General features: G+C 47.2%; 1 protein-coding gene across 1 annotated transcript in view; it reads left to right on the top strand.

The window, feature by feature from the left end:
* LOC144753801 (B-cell antigen receptor complex-associated protein beta chain-like) overlaps positions 1-24,207 on the top strand; it is a 336,771-nt gene that overhangs the window by 271,426 nt on the left and 41,138 nt on the right. Inside the window, exon 4 of the mRNA XM_078641373.1 lies at positions 6,544-6,662. Within this exon, the coding sequence (XP_078497499.1) occupies positions 6,544-6,662 (119 nt within the window). The remainder of the gene's footprint in view (positions 1-6,543; positions 6,663-24,207) is intronic.

Consider the following 24,207-nt stretch of genomic DNA (forward strand, 5'->3'; position numbering starts at 1 on the left):
CCGTTATGTTGTCACTGACATTTTCACCTAACTATAACATTACTTTAAAAAAAAATCCCTAGTGAATATATTTACATATAACAACACAAAAATGCATGGTAAATGTCCACGATGTAATGCCATGCAGTGTAACAGTCAATGTGTGGTGTTTTATGCGTGGTAAAGGCATATGTTGTAATGCCATGCATGGTAACACTGTAAAACCTCCACTGGTTTTCTATTATTCCCTAATGTTCCTTAGGTCAAATGTGATAGGCAGGAAAAAGATAAAATAAAGATCGTATTACTTTCTTCTTAATAAGTTTTCATGCAGAAGTAGAAGAGCTAAAGGAAAAATCAGAGCATTAGCCAAAATCAAACACCTTAAGCATATTGCCTTGTGAAGCATCCGAACATCATGTTTTATAAATCGAAATCACACAAGGGTGACTGGTATCTCAGCTCATGTAATCACTGCAAGGACAGGCAAGTGCCATCCATAACAGAGCAAAAACTCACTGTGGAAGGTCCACGTGAATATTTAAAACTTAAAACAGAAGCAGGCTATATATCTGTCTTCTTAGTCAAGATAACCTAACAAAACATTTGATACAGCCACCCGGTTTGATTGAGTCACATGTTGGGTACCTTAAAAGATTAAAGAGTAGGTGATAATTAGAAAGGGGATTCCTTCCATTTAGGTCTTTGGCCTGTGGCGGCTATCGCACACTCCTGCATCTTAGTGGTCATGTCTTACCTCTTTGGCTTGTACTGCAGACTTTTTTGAGCCGGTCTGCTGAAAAGTGCACATTCAGAACACTAATGATCTGTGACCCAACCCCATATACACCATCCTACATCTCATGATTTTGAATGCATATTTTTATTAATTCCAGAGACAAAGGACTCTTATCGATGTCAGTCATAGAGAGGGTGTACCTCCATATGTATGTCTTCCCACTCCCCACAGTGTGTGTAAGTAATAAAAGAGAACATGTATGAGTAGGAATAGATGGAAGGCCATTGAATTTGAAAGCTTGTTAGAGATGAGGAGTGTTAGAAATGGGGGTCTCTAGTTGGCAATGGTTTGCACCATTCTTCCTAGTCAGGATAAGAGAGATATACTTCTAAAATAACCCCTGCTCATCCCCTTGGTAGCTTAGCACGAACAGGCAGGCTTATCTCAGAAGCAGTGAGTAAAGCATTTGTGAAGACACACAGTAATACTGTGAAAACACTACAAATGGGCACCACACCAGGTTAGAAAAATAAGTAATCTTCATCAAGGTCAAAACGACAAAAATCCACAATACAGTAATCAGAATATGACTTTTGAAAGGTGAAAAAATAGTTATTTTCAAAGCAGACTGCAGATGCAACACTTTTCACACAAAGTACTTGGATGTGTCGTGCACACAAACAAAAACTGCCGCAGGCAAGGCGATGTGTCGGCTCCTTATGCCCAGGAAAGGCGATGCATTGGTTCCTTATTTCAGGGGACGTGATGCGTCAGTGCCTCACTGCCACGCAGGGGTGGTGATGCATCGGTTCCTTACTGAAGGGGAGGTAATGCATCGGTTTCTTACTGTGCGGGGATCTGAGTCGGCGGTTTCTTACTGCGACATTGGCGTTCTTGATGCCATGGCGCCAAGATGCGATCCGTGAGGATTGGGGATGCGTCAGATGTAAATACAGCAGCGTCAAAAGAACTGCTTTTATCTCTCCTGCCGCTGTCCCATGATGTGTTGGTTCTTGCAGCAGCACAGCAGGGCCTGCGTGGGAATCAGTGTGGTGATCTCATACTTCGAAGATCGGTGCACAGGATTCGGCGTGTGCCGATTTCTCGAGCCATGGCAGGCACTGTGCCGATTTCTATGGCAATGCATCGGCAACAGGTGCAAATGAGTCATGCTTCTCAAAGTTGCATTACTTTTCCAGCTGCAAGCGGCAAACAGCCTCCAGTGGCCCACAACAGCAACAGGCACCTCTTAGCAGGTCAGACCTCGCAGCAAGGAAGTTCAGGGGAGCTGGTGGTGAAGTCTTTGTGTTCCTGAGACTTCAGAACAGGAGGGAAGCTCTATTTCAGGCCCTTGGAGATCTTCCTCAAGCAGCAGACACAGCACACAGCAAAGTCCTTGTCCTTTCCTTGGCAGAAACAGCCACTGCAGACCAACCCCAGACAGCAAACAGCAAAGGGGCAGTACCAGTCCTCAGTTTCTCCAGCTCTTCTTCTTCGCAAAGGTTCCTCTTGATTCACAGAAATGATCTGAAAGTCTGGGCCCCTCTTTTTGTAATATAAAATGATTTGTTATCTGTGGCAGATAAGCTCTTTGCCCAGCCCAAACCAGTTATGTCCTCTCAGGTGCAGGTTCCTGGCAGGAGGTGGAGACAGCATTGTCTAAGGCAGACCAGGCCCATTCAGTTGTGAAAGAAATCTCCTCCCCCTACTCTGGATGCAGCCCAGGTATATTCAGCCCAGCCCTGACTCCTCCTGGAAAGGCAGGACACACCTAACCCCCCCCCAGTGGCTGTCGGAACGGAATGCACATCCTCATCCCCTGTCACTAGAAAGCCAGACAGTCAATACACAACCTAACTGAGGTACACTGGATGGTTAGGCAAGAAAATACCTACTTTCTAAAAGTGGTATTTTCAATCCCAGAATGTAAAAATCACCCTCACTAAAAGATGCATCTTAATATTCTGAGTTCATGCATATCAAACTCTATTTCCCAATCTTGTTCCCATGGGCAGTAATACTCATAAGATGTGATGAGCAAACTCCCCAGTCTATCCTATGGGACAGATAGCCTTACAATAGTGAACAACAAAATTTGCAGTATTTCACCATAAGGACATGCCACACACATCAGGGCATGTCCTACCTTTCACATACACTGCACCCTGCCTGCAAGGGGACTCTGGGTTTACCTTAGGGGTGACTCACATGTAAGAAATGGGAAGGTTAGGGTCTTGCACGTGGGTGCACTTGCCGGGTCAACATGGCAGTACTAGACTTACACACAGGCACCGCGATGGCAGGCCTGAGACTCTGTTGCAACGCTGCTTGTATGGGTGGCACAATCAGTGCTGCGAGCCCACTAGCAACATTGGTTTACTGGCCCTGGGCACACACAGTGCACTGTACTAGGGTCTTAACAATAAAACAAACAAACCAATCATGGAAACATCAATCCATAATAACAATTTACAAAGGGAGCACTTGCACTTTGGCACTGATCAGCAGTGGCAAAGTGCCTGCCCAAAGCATTTAGCCCAGCAAAACGAAATCCAACACACAGCAAAAACACAGGAGGCAAAGGCAACAAATGCAGGGAAAACCCATGCCAAGGCTGCCAAGGAGATACAACAGTACATGAGGGTGTAAAAAAATGGGTTTGTCCATTTAATCCGCCTGGATTTTTTGCTTATTGACCTCCTGGTTTTGGACTTTTTACTGTGGGTGAGCCTCACAATGGGTGACTCACCCACGGTAAACACAGGGTAAATAGAATGTGCTTCAGTCAATCAATCTATCAGGGAATTGTAAGTGTGCTACTCAGCTATGAGGGCCTCAAGGCGCTGAAGGGGGGTGTCGGCAGGTCTGATTAGCCGAAGAGCCAGGATAGGGCGCATCTGATGTCTGCCAGTAGCTCGTCCCAGGTCTAGCCGTGATGTGAGAGAAGACTCTTCCCCCTGCTCTGGCTCTGTGGATGTGCAGAGGTTCAGCCAGTGCGAGGTTGGAAGATCAGAGGTTTCTGTTGGGTACGTGGAAGTTGATTCTGTCGTTGAGGTATTTGGGTCCACTGTTGTGCAGGCATTTGTAGGCGTGGGTGAGGATTTTGAAGGTGACTCTTTTCTCCACGGGGAGCCAGTGGAGTTTTCGTAGGTGTTGGCTGATGTGTTCGAGCCGGGGGATGCCGAGGACGAGTCTGGCTGCGGTGTTCTGAATAGTCTGGAGTTTGCGGAGTAGGGACTTGTTGATGCCGGCAAAGAGTGCGTTTCCATAGTCCAATCTGCTGGTGATGAGTGCATGGGTGACTGTCTTCCTTGACTCAGGGGGATCCATTTGAAGGTCTTGTGAAGTATGCGTAGGGTGTTGAAGCAGCTAGATGTGACAGCATTGATCTGTTGGTTCATGGTGAGTGATGAGTCGAGTACGATACTGAAGTTCTTGGCGTGGTCTGAGGGGGTAAGTGGGCTTCTGAGGGCGGCCGGCTACCAGGTGTTGTCCCATGCTGACGGGGTAGTTCCAAGTATGAGGACTTTTGTCTTCTTGGCATTGAGTTTAAGGCAACTGTTGGTCATCCATACTGCGACATCTTGCATTCCATTCTGGAAGTTGAGTTTGGCGGTGGTGGAGTCTTGGTGAGGGAGAGGATGAGCTGGGCTGGGTGTCATCAGTGTAGGACACGATGTTGAGGCCGTGTTGTCGGACGATGGCTGAAAGGGGGGTCATGTAGATGTTGAAGAGGGTCGAGCTTAGTGATGTCCCCTGTGGGACACCGCAGGTGATTTCTGTGGGATCGGCGAGGACGGGTGGTAGTCTGATTCTCTGGCTTCTTCCAGTGAGGAACGATCGGATCCTGTCCAGGGCTGTTCCTTATATGCCGGCGTTGTGTAGTCTGGCGACTAGAGTGCGGTGGAAGACAGTGTCGAAAGCCGCTGACAGTTCGAGTAGGATGAGGGCTGCTGAGTGGCCTTGGTCGAGGAGGGTGCGGATGTCGTCTGTAGCTGCGAATAGGGCGGAACCCGAATTTGGACGGGTCAAGGGTGGCGTTCTCTTCGATGAATCGTGTCAGTTGCCTGTTGACCGTTTTCTCAGCCACTTTGGCTGCAAAGGGGAGGAGCGAGATGGGCTGGTAGTTCTTGAGGTCCGTGGGGTTGGCTGTGGGTTTTTTGAGCAGGGGCCTGACTTCTGCACGCTTCCAGTCATCTGGGAAGGTGTCTGTTTTGAAGGTGGTGTTGATGGTGCATTGCAGTTCGGCGGTGATGGCGGCTGCAGCTCTGTGGTAGATGTGAGGAGGGCAGGGGTAGGTGGGGGCCCCTGAATGGATGCCTTTCATGGTTGAGGCAGTGTCTTCGGTCGTGATAGGTGCCCAGTTGGAGATGGTGGGTTGGCTGGTGCACTTGGGGTGTGGGTGGGGCATCTGTGGCGTCTGGAGGATGGTCGACGAAGTTATCATAGAGGGTTTTGATCTTGAGGTGGAAGCAGGTCCCAAGCTTGTGTCAGAGGTCTTGGGACGGGGTGATGTCTGCGGCTTCGCTGCACGGGTTGGTGGATTCCTGAATGACACTGAAAAGTTCCCTGGAGTTGGTGGAGTTGGCAAATATTTTGTTGTGGATGAAGTTTCTCTTGGTGGTTCTGATTTGGTTGTGGAGTGCCCCTTAATGACCTGTGAAGCTCGACCAGGCCCAAGTTTTACTTCGTGGTGGTGGGCCCAGGATGGCAGGGGCACCACCAAAGATAGAAGAAGGGTGTGGGGCATCAGGAGTGCAGCAGCTCCCCCCAAGAAAGTCTGCACTGAAGTACTGACCCTAGGATTTTCCTTTATTTTTAAACACTCCCTCGGCTAGAGCTTTAAGTATTTCCACCAGCCTTATATATATTTGTAAATTGCTGGGTATTATTTAGTAGTGTGTGTATTAATGTACCTTTCATTTCTAAAGAAAAAAAACACATGGGACAAACATTTATTGAGTGGTATTACCTCATACCAGTGAATTTTGATTACTAGCTCACAGCACCTTCCAAGTAGGCCTTGCACTAATTTGCTTTGCCACCCTAAGAGACTCAAGCACTACAATGGGGTGTTTAGTTCCCAGTGAAGGGGTGATTGCGGACCCATTACTTGTACAAACCAATTTCTAACAGAGGGAAAAAGGAAGTCAGTGGCCAAACATCCTAAGGGATTTATATTTCAGCAGACGGGATATCTATCACCATGGTGACAGAGGAACCCGTCCACCCAGTTCTAAATCAGTCCTTATGTGTTTTCAGCAGAATAACCAATGGAAGCCTGGCTAGTAATTTAAAACACACACATTCAACATAAGACAATAACAAACAATTTCACAATACGTTTATTAACACCTTCAGCGCGGTGCGAATTTTCGTGCTGTGCTGAAGGTTCTAAAAAACGGGTGTGGTCATGACGGAACGGTTCCGTCATCAGCACAGCTCAACCGACGCTGATGACGGAACCGTTCCGTCATAAGCATCGAAGGGGTTAAATATGATTTTGTCTGATGTAAAAATACATTTTCTAACAGCAAAACACACCATTCCTAACTTTTTGGTTGGACCTACCAATAGGACTAGCTAAAATCTGCTTGTTATTGAGTTGCTCGTCCAGCTTTGTTGCTTTAAATAGTGAAAAATGAGTTGGGCTGGGGAGAATTTCTTACCCTATTCACCCAATGGAGCAGTTATTGCTCTTCTTTCCTGGACTAGAAAAATATTAGGTCATGTAAAAAATAAGACTACAGCAGCAAGCCGATAGTAAATTTTAAAGTAATATGGAATTTGGAATGCTAAATGATGCATTGATCATCTTCTTGCAGGTTTTGGCACCGTAGATAACATAAAAACTAAGAATACGCTGAAGGATGCGATCATCATGATACAGTCCATTCTCATTGTCGTTTTCATAGCTGTGCCCATGCTGCTGGTCATTGATAAGGTGAGTGCACTGCATATTGGAAGAAAGCTACGGCCACGGATTTGTGCTGTAACCTAAAGGAAAGTGATAAAAGAGTATGGTATATGAAGCACTCAGATTTCACAATAGGCTCGTAGGAAGACACCTGCAGGTAGTTGGTAATCATAAATAACTTAAAGGTGACGAGAGAGAGATTGAGTCAGCTAGGGGCTGTGGAAGGCATAAGAAGTGAGAGATTATTATCCTATGATACATTTTTCATCTCTTTCTCACCTTTTATCTCAGCTTCTCTACACACCTTTTCCCCATCCCTCTCTGTATTATACCCTTGATGCCCCACCCAATCTCTCCCGTTTGCAAGCTTTCACCATACCTGGCCAATTTAAACCTTCTTCAGCCCCCTGAACATCATCACCACTCCCCCTCTCTGTTACTCGTGCCCAAGGTATTGATCTGCTGTTGTCTCCCCTCAGCCGCAGCAGGTGTGACACATCCAGGTAAGCAGTGTGCAAAGAGGCTATCCAGAAACAGAGCAAAATGCTGATATATGTCAAAGGTCCAGGCACCCCTAAAAAGACTCCCCAGAGCGGATTTCTCTGCCCTTCTTAATGCTGTCTGTCAGAACACAAACTAACTAACGAAAACTGGAAATTGCGTCTAAATGTTCTGAATTCAGCCAAGACCATCTGCTGCGTAAACTATTTATCTGCACACTCAATTGACAAATCATACTATCTTTCACTATGCAGTCATAATTCTAGTTAGGAAGAGATTAGAGATATGGCATTCGCCTTCATCCATGAGAAGATGATGTTCTTCAATAATAATCAAATAAGAATAAAGTATAAAACATGTAAGAAATTCAATTACTTATATCAGTAAGTGTATGTTGTCCGATTATTTTATTTGTTATTTATTTATTAATTTGGCTTTGTTCAATTTCTAGGAATAAAGAAGGGATTTTGATAAAAGCATAAAGCAAATATTTTCGTTCGTAAGAAATAAGATTAAAATATTCCTTCCTATTGCATATACCATACCCAGAACAACATCAGACACTGTGAAATTCTTTTTGTATAAATATACTAAGCCCCAATGTTTCACATCTCTAAAAATATAAACAAAAAACCTAGATGGATGCTGCAAGTGATTCATCTCCAAGAAGCCTGTTCCTTACTGTGAATGCTCAAAAGGCCACTTACTTGAAGGTGTGAACATGCGCAAAAGCTAAGGCAGGACAAGGCTTACTCAGCCCGCGACCTTCCTAGGTAAATGCAATTAAGACAGTATGTCAAACTGAAATTGGTGAACAGTTGTGCCACAGGCCAAACACACAAGATAGGTAAAAGGGCACCAGGGCAGTGGAGGTATACAGGAAGGTGCCATCCTTGTGTTTGATGCCCCCACGAAATATTTTTACAGAAGACCCCACTTAGCAATTTGGATTGCATTTACAAAATCCAAAGAATTCAGGGATTAGCTTTAATTTATATGCCATACTATGCAAAGTTCCTGAAAATCAATAAGCCATCACTCAATACAAGGAACAGGACACCTTAGAGAATGGCTGGCATAATTGGCCTCGCATAACATGGGCACCTCCTCATCCCATGCCTCTCCTTTAGAAAATCCGCCATCCAATGGTCATGTTGGGCTCCAAATACATGGCAGATTAGCTACAACCTGTGTTCCTTATCACAATTTCAGTCTAAACTCCCAATCAATACAAACACAAAATATTCTTCCCAGTACCCTTTAATTTAGTTATCTGGGTGGGACCAATAAGAGAAAATGTACCAGCTTTGCGTGAGCAGCAAAGAGACAGACTAATAATCGGACAGTGAATGTAGAAGGCTGTTCTCATCCACTATTACCACAAGACAGGCTATGATTTAACTTTTTATTAAATTAGGAGGTAGTATATAGTTCATTGTTGAAATGACATACGACCTAACAATTAAAACCCGAAAAACGACTGAAATTCATCAATTATAGTTTAGTTAACTGTAACTTCAGTCCGATTAAGCATTATTTATGACCTCAGATAATACTCATGACGTGTTCAATGACACCAGGCTCTGAGTCCAGCTTCCCACTGGAGTCCAACCCCCGGCCCCTGGCTGTACGCTGCAGGGAGTTGGCCACACGGCCTGGCCTCTGGCCTGCACCAATCCCACTGCACCCGTCCAGTAGTGGCTGGTGCTTTTAAAAAGTGGTGAGACAGAACGTTAAATATAAAGTTCAAACAGGAGTAGGGAGGTGCAAAGCAGATGGGGAGAGGATGTGACCAGGTTCGAATCTCGGCTCAACATCCTGTGATTTTGAGTAAATCACGTAACAGCCACGTAACAGCCTAGTAATGTAATGTAATGTAACTGCCAACTTCAACTGGTGCGCACTGCGCCTATAGTCTTCTGGTGATATGCTGTGTTTTAATATTAGTGCCTTTGCCCAATGTACTACTAGGCCACTCAAGCAAGAAATGTAGATGTTTATTGTTTACCTATTATAATTCCTTTGCAATAAAGAGCTGTAACATTACAGTTTTTTCTTATTTATAGTAATTAGGGTAATTTTCATGGAGAGGCAGGGCACTAAGAATGCTCAGCCTCTCATTAAGTTTCTATACTTTTGGTTTTTGAATGATAGCATAGGTCCACAGACTGCAGCTCAGCGGGAGTCTGTCTCATAGAATAATAATAATATCCACATTTGTAAAGCGCACAATCACCCGTTAGGGTCTCTAGGCCGTCGGGAAGATTAAGCAAGCTATTGCCCAGAGTCACATGGTGCTGGGCTAATCTGCCGCCGGTGCCGGGGATCGAACCGTGATCCCCAGATTCCGGAGTCAGTCGCCCTGGCCGCGGCGCCACATCTCTTCCAGAATGAGAAAAAACTAATTGTTGTAACTGTACCTCTGTGAAGTACCCTTATAACCTCTTGTTCGTAGTTTAGAATGACATGAATACCTGCCAAAAATGTGAAAAAAGTGGATTCACTAATCACATGACAAAACTTAACAAGCATTGGCATAGCCAATAAATCTCGGCTTTGGGACCTGCTGCATAACTAAATACGTATAAGGTCCCAAAGGCGAGACCTATTGGCTATGCCAGTGATTGTTTATCTTACTGATAAAATGATGCCCCTGCTCAGTGCTTAGTTGTTTCGTGAGTGAAGCAAACTTAGAAAACAAATTAATGGTATGGTACTAAAGTTAAATGAAAAAAATCAGACAATGATGACCTCAATTAAACCACAGTTTCCATAACATGATAAAATGGACAGCTTAGTCATAAAGCACTCATATTTTTGCTTCTCATCAATGGAGGGAGCTAAAAGTACCCGAACGCCAATAATGGCAATCACATGTAAAAATTAAAAAAAAAAAAGTAATTAAGACAAGTTTGAGTACAAAACATGTGTCAAATGGGAAAACGACAACTGTACATCTAGAATGATGGTATTCAGCACAGAAAGTAAAAATTCTGAAATGATTGGTCTCTAATATGCATAAAATTCTGGTTGATGGTGTTTCAACTCTAGCTGACTGCACTGGTGATGATCGGAATAGGAAATAAATTAAAATGCCCAAAGGAGGCTAAAAGAGAATAGCGATACACCAATTAGAAGGGTAGTAAGACAAGCCTCTATGTTGTTAATGAACGGATAAAAAGGGGATAACGCCCAGTAAGGGGCCAAAGAGTACCCCTAATTTAAAGTTCCAATGAAATAGAAGTACAGTCAAGGAAGCCAGCATATATGGAGAGTGAGTTCTGAGCAAGCTAAGTAGAAGGTCAACGATCCCTCACACTTTACTGATAGATGGATCACCAAGAAAGGAAAGCAGCTGCTGAGAAAAGCCTTGAGTTGGAAACGGAAAACAGCTGCTTACAGAGGGAGAAGGCAGGTCAATTGTCAGTGACTTACTACAGCATCGAAGGCAAGAAGAGGCCATCAAATGTATAGGTGTTGAGAAAGGTGTACCCGAATGGTGGACAAAATAAGCGATGGCAGAAATCACAGATGGACTGCTGTGGCGATAGCAGGCCTAGAACTGGACGTAGTCTCTACTGGGTCACAGAACTGGAGGACCTTTCTCATTAGCAACAGAGAGGTCCTGAGGTAACCTGAGAAAGAGAAAAGTGCCCAGAAATGAATGGATAAATTCAGCAGTGGAAGAAGGACTATCACTGTAGAGACAGGAGGCCAACCTGGAAACAGGCCCTGCAGGCCCACAAAATTGAAAGAGAGCAGACATGCCATGTTAGGAACTGTGAGACCAGACTTTGATACATGATTGTCCCTAACAGCAAGTATAGGGGCTAAACAAAAAAGTAAGTGCAGATTGCCCTAGGACAGGGGAGTGGGAAGGACCCACTGTCAGTCAAGGCATGTCAGTTGTCGGGGGAAAGAAAGGGAAAACAGAGATGGGGCAGGAAAGGAGAGAAGGCGCAGAGAAGAAAAAAGTAAAAGGGAGAAGTGGAACAAGGTTAGGAGAGAAAAAATAGAAAGTGAACTTATAAAGCATAAAAAGGAAAGAGAAAACGGGGGTACAAAAGAATCCTGGTCAGCAGGAGTAAGCATCATTGCATAATTGTCCTACGCATAAAAATGACCCTGTACATATATACAGTTTACCCTTTTAGGCTGATGCTTTTCTAGCGCAGGAATCACCCTACTGATGAAGCTCAAATTTGCCAAAACCTAGTCTTGGTTTGCTTGGGCTCTGTTTCAGAATGAGCCTGGCTTGTCAGTTTGAAAATGGAGTCTTCCCATTGGAGCAGGCCCACAGCTGATTTGCAAAAGGCTGGTACCTGTTTTAGGGGGGTTAGTGGGTAAACAAATGATGGATTGGAATTACCAGTGGCTGAAATTAATTCAAGCATTCCACCCATCACGTTTTGTTTTGCTCAGCAAATTTCAAGGGCGGCATCTTACGTCAATCTCACGGTAAACTTGATGAGCTATACACTGTGCTAATGATTTTTTTTAAAAAAAAGGTCAATTCACTGTTATTACAAGTTGGAACCTTTGAGTGTTTTGGGATTAATGAACGGGTGATTTTGATCATCAATGCCAGGCTGCTCAGAGTGAATACCCTCTAAGTAACAGATTTCAGGTGCTGAAGTCCAGCAACGTAAATTGTAAATGCTGTTCAGACATATGGGTTCATTTCTCTTACAGATTCTAGTGACATTGAGTCCTTTCTTATGCTTGGGGGATTGTGGTGTCACCCTCCTGGCTTCATGTCGCCTCTGATTCTCTCATTGAAATGTGTCGAAGATTACACGGCTTCGGGTAATCAAGATTTGGTCTGTGCCCTCCTGAATCCTCACGACCACTTGATCCATGTGGTTAAATGCCCTGTGGGAATTAATTGTTGCTTATGTCAATAACAGAGATACATACCGCTTTTTAGGTCGTATAGCATCAGCTTGCTACTGCAACATGATATTCCTCTCGGCCAAACAGTGGTGAACCTTTCATTCCTGCAGGAGTTCCTGCATCTCACTGCCCTCTTGCAGATTTTGATGCCACCCATTTATCAATTTCAGAAGCACCTTCCGCCCCCCCCAAACCCCACCACCAAAGGAGTTCAGGCGCCAATTCCCCCCCCCCCCTGCAGTAGTTCATAACACCCACTCATTCCTTTCAAAAGTTCATTTCCGCATTCCCCCTTCTGGAGGAGTTTATATCGCCCCCTCCCCTCCTGCAGGAGTTCATAGCGCATTCTCATGCCGCAGGAGTTTATAGAGCACACTGCCCTCCAGCGGGGTATCATAGCGCCCATTCCCCTCCTGCAGGAGGAGTTCATAGCGTCCCCTTGCAGGAGTTTATAGCGCCTATTACTCTCCAACGTGGGGGGATTCATAGCATCGATCCGCCTCCTGCTGGAGCTCATAGCGCCCCCTGAAGGTGTTCATAGCGCCCATTCCCCTACTGCAGAAGTTTATGGCGCCCACTACTCTCCAATGGGGGGCGGGGGGTCATAGCATCGATCCGCCTCCTGCAGGAGCTCATAGCGCCCCCTGCATGAGTTCATAGCGCCCATTCCGCTCATACAGAAGTTCTTAGCGCCCACTCCCCTTCTCCGCAAGTTCATAGCTCCCGTTTATCCACTTCAGAAGTTCCTGCCGCCCCTCCCCTCCGCAGTGTCACGCTTTACCCCTGGAATAACGACACAGGAGTCGGAGCTGTACTGGATCACTGCTTCTTTATTGCCTCCTAGTACTTAACTGCCCTACAGCCTAGACAACCCTTTCCTGTTCCTGTTTCCTGTCTAGTTGCCTGTCCTGTCTGAATACAGGGTCAGGCACTACGACACTAGAGGACTAACGTCCTCTGCCTCACGACATGACATCTCCCCCCTTTTTAACAAACAAAATTGATTCCCGAAATTTCTCTGATATCTTGATCAGCTGTACAGGGCGGTGACCCGCCTGTTTGAGTTGAGAGACACACCTCCATCACAAACTCAAACTCGGTCTGTTTCTCAGGTGTCAGCAGGGTGCAGTCTGTTGGAGACACTTCATTGTGTCTTACCGGCTGCTTTGACGGGAGTATCGCTTCCTGTGATGCGGCTGTCAATGGCTCCGCTAGAGGTCGGCTGTTCGTATTCTTTTGTAGTTCTTGTTTGAGTGGCAATTGATCGCCTGCACGTGTGTCCATTGTTTTAGTTTTCTTCCGAGCGCCTGCATGCACTTCTATGTCTCGTTGTTTTATTCGGTCAAGGACAACACTGTCCTCCTGTCCTTGAACGGGCATCTCAGACAACACAGATGCACGTTTTTCTTCTGACTGACGATGATGACCTCTCTTCCCCCACGTGTTGGCCCCTCTGGGTATGATGACTGGTTGGTCCTTTTCCGCCCAGCGGGTACAGTCACCTGCATCTGTGCTTCTTCTGTGTCCTTTTTGCGTAAGCCTTGCTGACCCCTTCAATGGTGACGGTGTGCTCTTCACGTCATGGTGTTCCTGAGGGTGACATGGCATGTTGTCTTGTGGGGAGTTCGGACATTGCAGGTTGTTGGCCTGAGGTGTGTTGTTTTGGACAAGGAAGGCGGCCTTTGCTTCCACTGTATTTCCAAGTGGTGGACACTGTGACCGTTGTTGGTACCAGGGCTCTGTTGGATTAAGTGATTGTCCGGACATGCTTTCTGAGTCGGTCGACGACGCACTCCTGGAGTCGACGCTGTCGAGGGGACGCTCCTCTGGGTGCATCTTTTGAAGTGTCTTTTGAGTTATTACTATGACGGGCTGCTTGCTAGCCACGTATGTGCTTCCTTGGTTTGGTCTTGGAGTATTTGACTCTTCTCTGTCTGGGGATGACGTGGCTTATCCCCTCGCCGGTGTTTGGTCCTTCCTTCATAATTGTTGAGTCGACTGTCGTCGGTCTCCTCTGTGCAGTCTGTGTCTCTGCTTGATGGTTCTCTGGAGTAGTATGTGTCTTGAGTTGTTCTAGTGTACGTGTGTATCGGTCTCTGGGGATGGCGTGGTTTATTCCCTCGCCGGTGTTTGGTCCTTTCTTCATAATTGTTGAGTCGACTGTCGTTGGTCTCCTCTGTGCAGTATGTGTCTCTGCTTGATGGTTCTCTGGAGTAGTATGTTGGTTTCCGAATATGACGTGACTTGTCCCCTTGCCGGTGTTTGTAATTATCGTTAAGACCATTGAGTAGACTGTCTTCGGCCTCCTCTGTGTGGTCTGTGTCACTGCTTGATATGTCTCCAGAGTAGTGTGGTGAGTGACTTCTCGGCGTTATGTCAAACCGGTTGTCACGATTCCTGGTTGTCCCCGTCTTTCGTACACCCTTATCTATTGTCCTTTGTGTTGGTGGCTCAGGGGGTTCCCTGTCACTTTGTCTTTCGTGATGTCTTACTTTTAGTCCGCTTTCGCCCTCCCTCTCTCGGGTCTTGTTTGACTCCTGGGCTTTCCTCGTGGACATGGGGAGTGTCTCCTTTCTTCTCTTTTTGATTCCTGCTTCCCTGTCACTTTGTCTCTCATGGTATCTTGCTTCTAGTCCGCTTTCGCCCTCCCTCTCTCGGGTCTTGTTTGACTCCTGGGCTTTCTTCGTGGACATGGGGAATGACTCCTTTCTTCTCTTTTTGATTCCTGCTTCCCTGTCACTTTGTCTCTCACGGTATCTTGCTTCTAGTCCGCTTTCGCTCTCCCTCTCTCGGGTTTTGTTTGACTCCTGAGCTTGCCTCGCGGACATGGGGAATGTCTCCTTTCTTCTCCTTTTGTTTCCTGCTTCTTGATGGAATTCTTTGGGCGCTTCCCTCGCTGTGACCCGCTCTCCAATTTCAGCTCTCCTGATGATCTCTTTTAGCGAGAACCGCCCTTGAATGATCTTGCGCTTGGTGTCGGGTTTTGAACAGCCTTCAATCACCCGCAGTCGGATCGCATCTTCATTTGTGAATGTGTCGAAATGACAATATGTCACTAGACGTTGCAGTCAGGTAATGAAGCTTGGCAAGGGTTCTAATGGTTCCTGCCGTGTTGCGTTGAAAGCAATGCGTGCATGATCCACGTCTTCCTTCGCGTAGAAATAAGCGAGCAGCGTCTCTCTGAGTCCCCTATATGTCTCTGTGTCTTTTGCTGGGAATGTTTTGATTAAACGTCGGCCTTCGTGACCCACCAGCTGAAACAGTAGTAGTCGACGTCTGCTATCCCTCCACTCACCGATCGTTGTGAGGAATTCGTCCACCGACTCCAGCCACTTGGACCATTCAGGACCTAAACAGTGAGCGCTGGTCTGTGTCACTGGAGGAGATACTCTAATGCAGGGATTGGGTTTATGTGTGTCTTTCCTCATGGGCATGACGGTGTAGTACACAGTCTTCAGTTAAACGGACTTGATTTCTTGAGATCAGCTTGGTCACCACTTGGTCGTTGGCGGTATGATCCTTTGTTCGTGGTTGTTGTGTTTGCTTGCACTGGTCGTGTGTGCTCATTAGGGCTTGTTCTCTTGTACTTGCCAATGCACGTTGTGGTTTCCCCTAGTCTTCACCACTGACTGTTGACTCACGGTCACTTGTGCTTGTTCACTCTTCTATCTCTTGCCTCTACGCAGTCTTGCTTTATTTACTTGTTTGTCGTGTGTGTGTCAGTCTTATTTCATCGCTTGCATCTTGCTCGTTTCCTTCTTGCACTTGCCTGTGCTTGTTGCTTTGTTAGGCCTCTAGTCTTTGCTTGTGTTTTCTGTTAACTTCAGGAGTTGTATTTTCTCACACTGGTTAGCAGATTCCTCGACTGCCTGACTCTAACATGGCCGACACATATAGTTTAATGGGGGTCTATGACTGGTGCCTGACCCTAAGATGGCCGCCGCTCGAGACAGACTCTGCTTGTAGTTACTTGAGATTTCTTTGTGTAAGTGCTGGGTTTAAAGTCTCTGATTTATTTACTTTGGCTCATTATGTGGGAGCGCAAATGCTCAGGACTCACCCCAGGCTCCTCTGGTGCTGTCGGCAGGCAGTCTCGAGTCCGGTCCTCGCTTTCTCTTTTTCGCGCTCTTTCTGAGCGTCGCGTCGGGACCCCTGCAGGCTCTCAGGTGTCGGGTCACCCTCTGGAGGCACACAGGTAAGCGGGCAATGCCTCCGCTATGCTGATCAGCCGCCGCGTGGACACGCGCGTCATGCGCCTCTTGTGCACGCTCGGCTCTTGCTCTTGCTTCGGTGCCGTGAGTGTTGACGGCTGATGTTCTGGCTCCTGCAGTCTCGGCGCCGAATTTGAATTTCGCGCTTCTTTCGCGCTTCTTTCGCGCTCTCGCACGACGACGACTGCGGACTCGCTGGTCGGGCCGGCTGCCTCCGGCTGGGTTGCGGGACTGTGTGGGGATACTTACATCCCACCCTTGTCGCCAGTGTCACGCTTTACCCCTGGAATAACGACACAGGAGTCGGAGCTGTACTGGATCACTACTTCTTTATTGCCTCCTAGTACTTAACTGCCCTACAGCCTAGACAACCCTTTCCTGTTCCTGTTTCCTGTCTAGTTGCCTGTCCTGTCTGAATACAGGGTCAGGCACTACGACACTAGAGGACCCACGTCCTCTGCCTCACGACATGACACGCAGGCGCCCACTCCACGTAATGCTGGCTTGGCTCCGGGCCTGGCACAACCTCCCGTCCTGTCCCAGTGTATTTAAAATAAAGTAATAAGTGATGACCGAGTAGCGCCCAGACTCTAGCCCTGCGTTGGCAAGTGCTGAGCTTACATAGCAAGTCATACGCGTGTTTACAGCCAGAAAAACAGAAACATGTGATGCTGCGCATGCTCCTCTATAAACAGGCGGCTGAAGGATTATCACTCAGGCCTCGGCGAGCCCCCCGCGCAACGACGGCCCGCACCGGTATCCAAAACGGAGCCACAAGACTCCCTCCAAGCGGGGTTACAAGGCGCAAAAGATGTAACGCATCTTGTCAGAATGAATTCACAACATCTGCCGAGCACGTGCCAGCAATTCCTTGGGTCTGGGTGGCGAATACAGTAAAACTGCGTTAAATTAATGCTGTCTGTGACTTTCTTCCTGAAGTTAAGCCAGACGGCTCTGGCCAAAGACTGATGACACAGCTCCACGCACTGACTGAAAAAGCACAGCCTTGTTCATTCAGACACAAACACTACTGATGACGCAATAGAAATGCTAGTGCTGAGTTTGATGTAGTGCTTGGCACGTTCTGACTGCTCTATATAGACTACAGCACTTCTATAACAAGAATAAGCCAGTGAGTGGTGCGCGCGAGAGCGAGCAGTAGGCAATCTGTTTTCGATTATCGCGCCCGTGTCTGGGCATGATAATTTAAAACAGATGGTGCTCCTGTGCGTAACCGCAAGCCTTAGGCCGTGGGTGGTTACATTGGCTGGGAAGGGCGGGACATGCGCCTGCCTTTACCAAATTGCGTGCTGTCTTTTAAGAAAGACGCACGCAAATGCCAATCGAAATATTGCAGGGAAAACAGTCACAAGCACAAGCTTGTGAAAAGTGCTGGTCAGCTGCAAGAGGTCGTTTTCCTATTGCAGTTTGACCTCCCCCAAGGCTTGAACTCTTACCTTGCTGACTATTGTAGCGAGCATTCCCACGACCTCTGTCGCCCCTGCGGCGTGGATAATTACTCGTTGGGTAGAAGTTCACGAGTTTTTCCGGATCCTGTCATTGTCCTCTCCGGGGTTCTGATGACTTAAAGGCGGCTCTATTATAGGGACGGCCGGTCGAGCGCTCCCTGCCACGACCGGCTGCGCCAAAAACACGGGGGTGAAGATGCGTTTAATGGACGTTTGGGCTTTGTCCAATTAATTAAATGTATTAACAAACTTCCCCAATTCCTTTACAAAGGTGTATCCGAAGAGATTACCCTCCTTATTTGGACTAGCTTCTGAGGTGGCCAGTTCACCTAGCTTGGGGTAAATTTTTATAAGCAGGGACCAGGCTGCGACGCTCTGTGGAGATTGCCGCGTTTGCATTCCCTAAGAAGATGATCGCCCTCTGGGCCCAACTAGACAGGGTGTCAGGGGATATTAGGGTGCCCGAGGCCTTGGCATCTTCGGCCATGTCGAGAATTTTTTGTAAGGGGCCTGCTGTGTCTAAGAGCTTATCCTGGCATGCCCGCCAGGAGCGGTCAATGCCCTTCTTTGGATTACAAATTAATTTACCACCTCAGGGGTGACTGCGACTTTCCCTTCTAGGGTCGGTCTCGGACATTCCGCTCGGAGGCAACTCCTGATCTCTTTATCCAGTGGCTTGTGCAGTCTGGCCGCCATGTAGGCTGCCACCTCGAGTGTTAACGGCCATCCCGATTAAGCATGTCGGTATCCATTGGTCTAATTTAGATGGCCGCCATTGCCGTCCCGAATCTCAATCCCCATCTGAAGTCTGGGAAGACTCATCTGGGTCCACCGTAGTGAGGTCATCCTGGGCACCAGAAGGACCCTCCAGAGCCCGCACTGGAGTACTGGGTGGTGCGGGGGGCTGGGCAACCAAAAATGCCTTTTTTAGGCGATCAAAAGCATCTGTGTCCACTCCTGCGTCATCCGAGGGCTTCCATTTCAGGTCGTTCGCACTAGTGGAGGGCTGTACTGGAGGTTGGGGATTTTGAGGCCCCTTTAGATCTTTCCTCAGAGCGAGGGGTTGCTGGCATTGTGCCTGTAGCATATCAATGTTCTTCTCCAGTGGTGCCATCACTTGGGACACTGCCTTGAGGATGGAGGAATCCAGGACCTGACAAAAGTGGTCTTCCACAGGTAAGTACATGATCTCCTCCTTCTGCTCCTCATATTAGTCTTTGTATTCAGCCAGGCTAATTAGGCACTCAACACAAGCACGTCAAGGCAGAAGGGGTATCAATGCAGGGGGGAAACCCTAATTTAGAAAAGCACAGTCTGCCCTGAAAGTCAGTGGGCGTAGCCCTGGGAAAAAAATCTCCCTTGTTATACTGAGGGTAAATTACCTGCCTGGGCCGGTCCCTTATTAAAATCCCTGTCTTACCCGAGCGTCGGGTGTTCAGGCTCCAGGCAGGGGCTCTCTCCGCAAGCAAAACATTACAAACACAAAAATTTGCCCAAACGCAATTATTGAAAACTTCCCCCACGTTGTTGCAGAAGGCGCGCAAACCGAGTGCGTCTCTCCGCGATTGGAAAGGAGTAAGAGGAAGAGAACAGATCGTTGCTGCGTGGGGGGGTAGACGCGTTTGATGAAACGCGCAAACGCTGAAAGACGCGCGGTCCCCTAGCGGCGGGAGGCCGCACAGTGCAGAGAGCCTGAGTGATCAATTACGTCCGCAAAGGAGCGAAAAGCACTCCAGCGGCCGGTACCTAGAGGGGAAAAAAGTGTTAAAACGCGTCACAAACAATAATAATTCCTCAATAACAGTTAACACATGTGTGAGAAGAAGCAAATAGCCCAATACAAGCAATCAATATGAAGGAGAGAAAAAACACTCATCTGAACGCCGCTGGAGCAGCGAAGAAAGAGGGGAGTAGAGCGTCCTCGGGGGAATTTATGGGACGTCCTCGCACCGGATTTTTTTATTATTTTTTTTTATTTTTATTTATGGTATGTATACATATACATACAGTGAACAGGGTTTACTTCGTTTGGGAAGCCTGCCTGTGAGGATACAAGGTAAGTAGTACATGGTAAGTTTTTCGGCTGGCCCCCTTTTGCAGCTTGTAGGAGTAATGATTGAAGGAGGAAAGAAAGAGATAGATGTGAATAAGTAATGAGAGAGAGAAATTATAGCTTAGGTCAGGTAACATCAAGGTAGTGTTGTGACAGTGGAGTACCCGTCTGCTGGTTAATAGCTAATTCAGATTGTTCTTACCTTAGGGCGCGTCAAGAGTTAACAGGCACTTGTCCAATGATTTCCATAGATCTTTATGTATTATTTGGTCTTTTATAAATCTGCTGGAGAAAAATAAACGAAGAGTGTTCAGCCTAATCTGAAGCCACGGGTCCTGCCATAGAATCTATGGCAATGTAATTGCCAGTGCATGTGGGGGCAACAGAGTCAGAGGGTCAATGCCCCCACGCCCCAATGTGAAAACCACTGCTGCACCCGTCTGGTGAATAACCAAACTCTTCAATCTTTTTATATGGACCAAACAGAGATAGGTAAATGTTACCAATTATAACAGGTCATGCCCATACAATCACATTTTTAAATGCTGATTTATCAAAAACGATACAAAAGGGGATGATGGACGGAGAGTTTGAGCAAATCAAACACTCACCCCCAGTCAACTGATCTGGGTTTAATCCATCACCATTCTTTAGCCCACTCAGCCACCCCATTTCAGACATGGCTATATGCAAATCAGTCTGACCCTGTGCCTCATGGGAACAGTCCAGCCAGAACTGCCAAGCCATGTCTTCCATGGACCGGAAACAAGCATCCTGGGACCGGTTTCGGATTCATAATCCTCATCAGCCAGGCTATCTTGAATCCAGTGCCCAAGTGAGAAAGGGACTCACGTCTGAGCATACCCTGCCACACTTAGGGCGAACAAAGCGATACAAAAGGGGATGATGGGCGGAGAGTTTGAGCAAATCAAACACTCACCCCCAGTCAACTGATCTGGGTTTAATCCATCACCATTCTTTAGCCCACTCGGCCACCCCATTTCAGACATGGCTATATGCAAATCAGTCTGACCCTGTGCCTCATGGGAACAGTCCAGCCCGAACTGCCAAGCCATGTCTTCCATGGACCGGAAACAAGCATCCTGGGACCGGTTTCGAATTCATAATCCTCATCAGCCAGGCTATCTTGAATCCAGTGGCCAAGTGAGCAAGGGACTCACGTCTGAGCATACCCTGCCACACTTAGGGCGAACAAAGCGATACAAAAGGGGATTTGTACCGCTTTTGGCTGCCATAAGTGTGGCAGGGTATGCTCAGACGTGAGTCCCTTGCTCACTTTGCCACTGGATTCAAGCAAGCCGGGCTGAAGACGGCTGGAATGCCAGAAACCGGTCCTCGGAAGCTTGTTTCCGGTCCAGGGAAGACATGGCTTGGCAGTTCGGGCTGGATTGTTCCCATGAGGCACAGGGTCAGACTGATTTGCATAATAGCCATGTCTGAACTGGGGTGGCAGAGTGGGCTAAAGAACGGTGATGGATTAAACCCAGATCTTTTGACTGGGTGTGAGTGTTTGATTGATTCAGATGCTCCGTCCATCACCACCCCCTTTTGTACCGATTTATCAAAAACAACAAAACATATTTACATCAAATAACAAATAGCACACTGAGGTAATTTCTTACTTTTTGCCAAATTTGGTGTAATTTCGTTTCTGGGATTTTTTCTGCATTGGAGTGTAAACTCCCCTAGGAGAATCACCAAGTTAAATTGCACTTTTTGGCCCCCCTCCTTTTTTTGACTTACACTGAGGGATCAACGCAAAACTAAGATAAAGAAGGAGCCTCTTTGCCCTGTCACTCTGCCTTACCTGTGCTCAGTCCTCCAACCAGGTCTGGGCCTCTCGGACATCACTTCATTGCAGCATCCCTCCTGAGGCTCTCAGCCTCGATACCTCTCTCTCCTGTCTCTCAACTTTGCCTTGGGCTTCTCTTTCACATTTGCTTCTCAATCCCTTTTCACTCTCACTTTGTTCTCACTTCTGAACTTTTCTTGTCTTTTTTCCTTTTGCCTTGTTGTCATTGTCATCTGCCTCTTTAAATGTTGTTGTTGTCTTATTTCACCCTTGCACAACCACTCTTCTTTCTTTTCTCAGTTTTTGCCTTTTTGCTCACTCTTGGACTCTTGCATTCTGCATCCTGTTTCAGCCTCTGCCAAATTAACACTCACTTTTGCATTCCTTCTTTCCTGCCTCTTTTCTTTCTTTCCTGCTTTTTTGTCTCTTTCTGTTCTTTGTCTGTTTGACTTGTTTTGCTTGCTTTCCATCTCTTCCTCACTTTTTCCTTTATGCTCTTTAGCCTCATATTTCCTCCTTTTTTGGCAACCTTCCCCTCTGAGGAGCTTTGTTGCCTTCCCTTGGCCGCCTTGCTCACTTTGCCACTGGATTCGAGCTAGCCTGGCAGATGACGGCTGATTAGCCAGAAACCGGTCCCAGGGTGCTTGTTTCAGGGCCAGTGAAGACATGGCTTGGCAGTTAGGGCTGGACTGTTCCAATGAGGCACAGGGTGAGACTGATTTGCATATGGCCATGTCTGAACTAGGGTGGTGGAGTGAGCTATAGAATGATGATGGATTAAACCCAGATAAGGTGACTGGGGGTGACTGCTTGCAATGTTCAACACTCCGTCCATCATCCCCTTCGGTTTCGCCTAGCACACTTAACTGTCTTCCCAGCGCTTGCTCCTGCCACTCCCAGCCCAGCACACATACCCCTGGATCTCCTCCTCCCCGACTACTTAATGGCAGTTGCAGCATTGCAGTGCAGAGGGTCCACAGAGAGGCCATATGTGCATGTCCGAGTCCTACCTGTGCCGAGCGAAAGGAATCTAGGTTTTCAGCTACTCATCACAGACCCACATGGTACTGAGCCCCGACCTCTGTGCACTGAACAGCAGAGGACCCTCAACATGCTGGTCCCATGCCTCTCCCGCCAACACAGAATGTGTGTTCTCCTCTGGCACCTGGTGTTTCTCCTGTGCGCCACTGCATCTGTCCCAGCCCCCACCAGACATTCTCAACCAAACCTTGCGCAACACCCCTTGCACAACACACACCCCACTTTGACCTGCCTTCTTCTTTGCACCCAATCATTCATTAGATATGCCGTAGAAATCTGGGACCTCTTCCTGGGTCTCGTCTTACTGACTTAAACCTGGTTGAGCCCAACGTTGGCCCCGACATCACAGCAGGAATATTCCCTTCTTCCCCCCCAGCTTCAAAATTGTGAGACATGCAGAAACTACGAACCTGGGGGAGGATTAGCCATCATATTTAAAGAAAACATTTACTGCTCCATCACATCCATAAACTCCAGCTACCTCGTGGAACACCTGCCTTTAAACTACGCATCTGCAACAACACCACCCTTGGAGGCGCCCTCCTCTACTGACCGCCCGGAGCAACTTCGGCAACACCATCTTGAACTTCATCGCTCCGCTGGAACTCAACTCCAGCACCTTCATCCTTCTTGGTGACCTCAACTACCATCTCGAAGACCATGCAGACCCTAACAGCAACAATCTCCTGGAGGACCTGAACACACTAGGACTCACCCAAAGAAGTGAAAGAGCTCACCAGCACCACCAACATATTCTCGACCCTTTCTTCACCAACTTCCCTGACATCTTGGTGGACAAACCCACTGCCCACACCTGCCCGACAACTCTCTTGCATGCTTTGACCTGATCATACCTGTAAATGCGAAACTGAGTCCTATATACCACCTGAAGCACCTGGAACAGGATCCGCGAGGAGGCATGGACCACGAGCTCCAAACCCTCCATCCACAGCACCACAACAACGTCTCACATTTCATCACCAACTTCAATGCCAGGTTCACCTCCCGAACAAGCATCTTAGACCTACTCAGGACTATCACCATTCCAAGGACCAGACCACAAACGAGCTAGTACACAGAAGAAAAGAGACTTATGAAACGCCACTGCAAGCAACTCGAACATTTATGGAGATACACCCATGACGAAAATGACAAAAGCACCTACAGATCGGCCCTCTGATCCTACCATTAGCAACTTAAATTCAACAAAATATGAACACTGGCGGAGCAATGCAAAACCGGTCCAACAAGGGCAAAGAAATCTTTGCTGTAACAAAAGATGTCCCCTCCCCCACAGCCACCTTCACGAACATCACCCTATCACAGAACCTCAGGAACTAACTCTCCCAATACTTCAGCAAAAAAATCTGCAACATTTACAGCAACTTTGTTTTCCAAACTAACACCATTGATCCACCCTTGCCATCCTCTAATGCTGTGAGACCAATACCACAGAACCGCGATGACCTGCTGGCCCACAATCACCAATTTGGAAATCACATCAACTATGTACTCTATACACTCTGGAGCCTGATTGAATCTATGCCCATCTTCGAAAGAACTTGACCCCATATTTGTTGCACTCACCCGA

The sequence above is a fragment of the Lissotriton helveticus genome, chromosome 5_1 (genome assembly GCF_964261635.1).
Source record: "Lissotriton helveticus chromosome 5_1, aLisHel1.1, whole genome shotgun sequence".
NCBI classification, from domain to species: domain Eukaryota; kingdom Metazoa; phylum Chordata; class Amphibia; order Caudata; family Salamandridae; genus Lissotriton; species Lissotriton helveticus.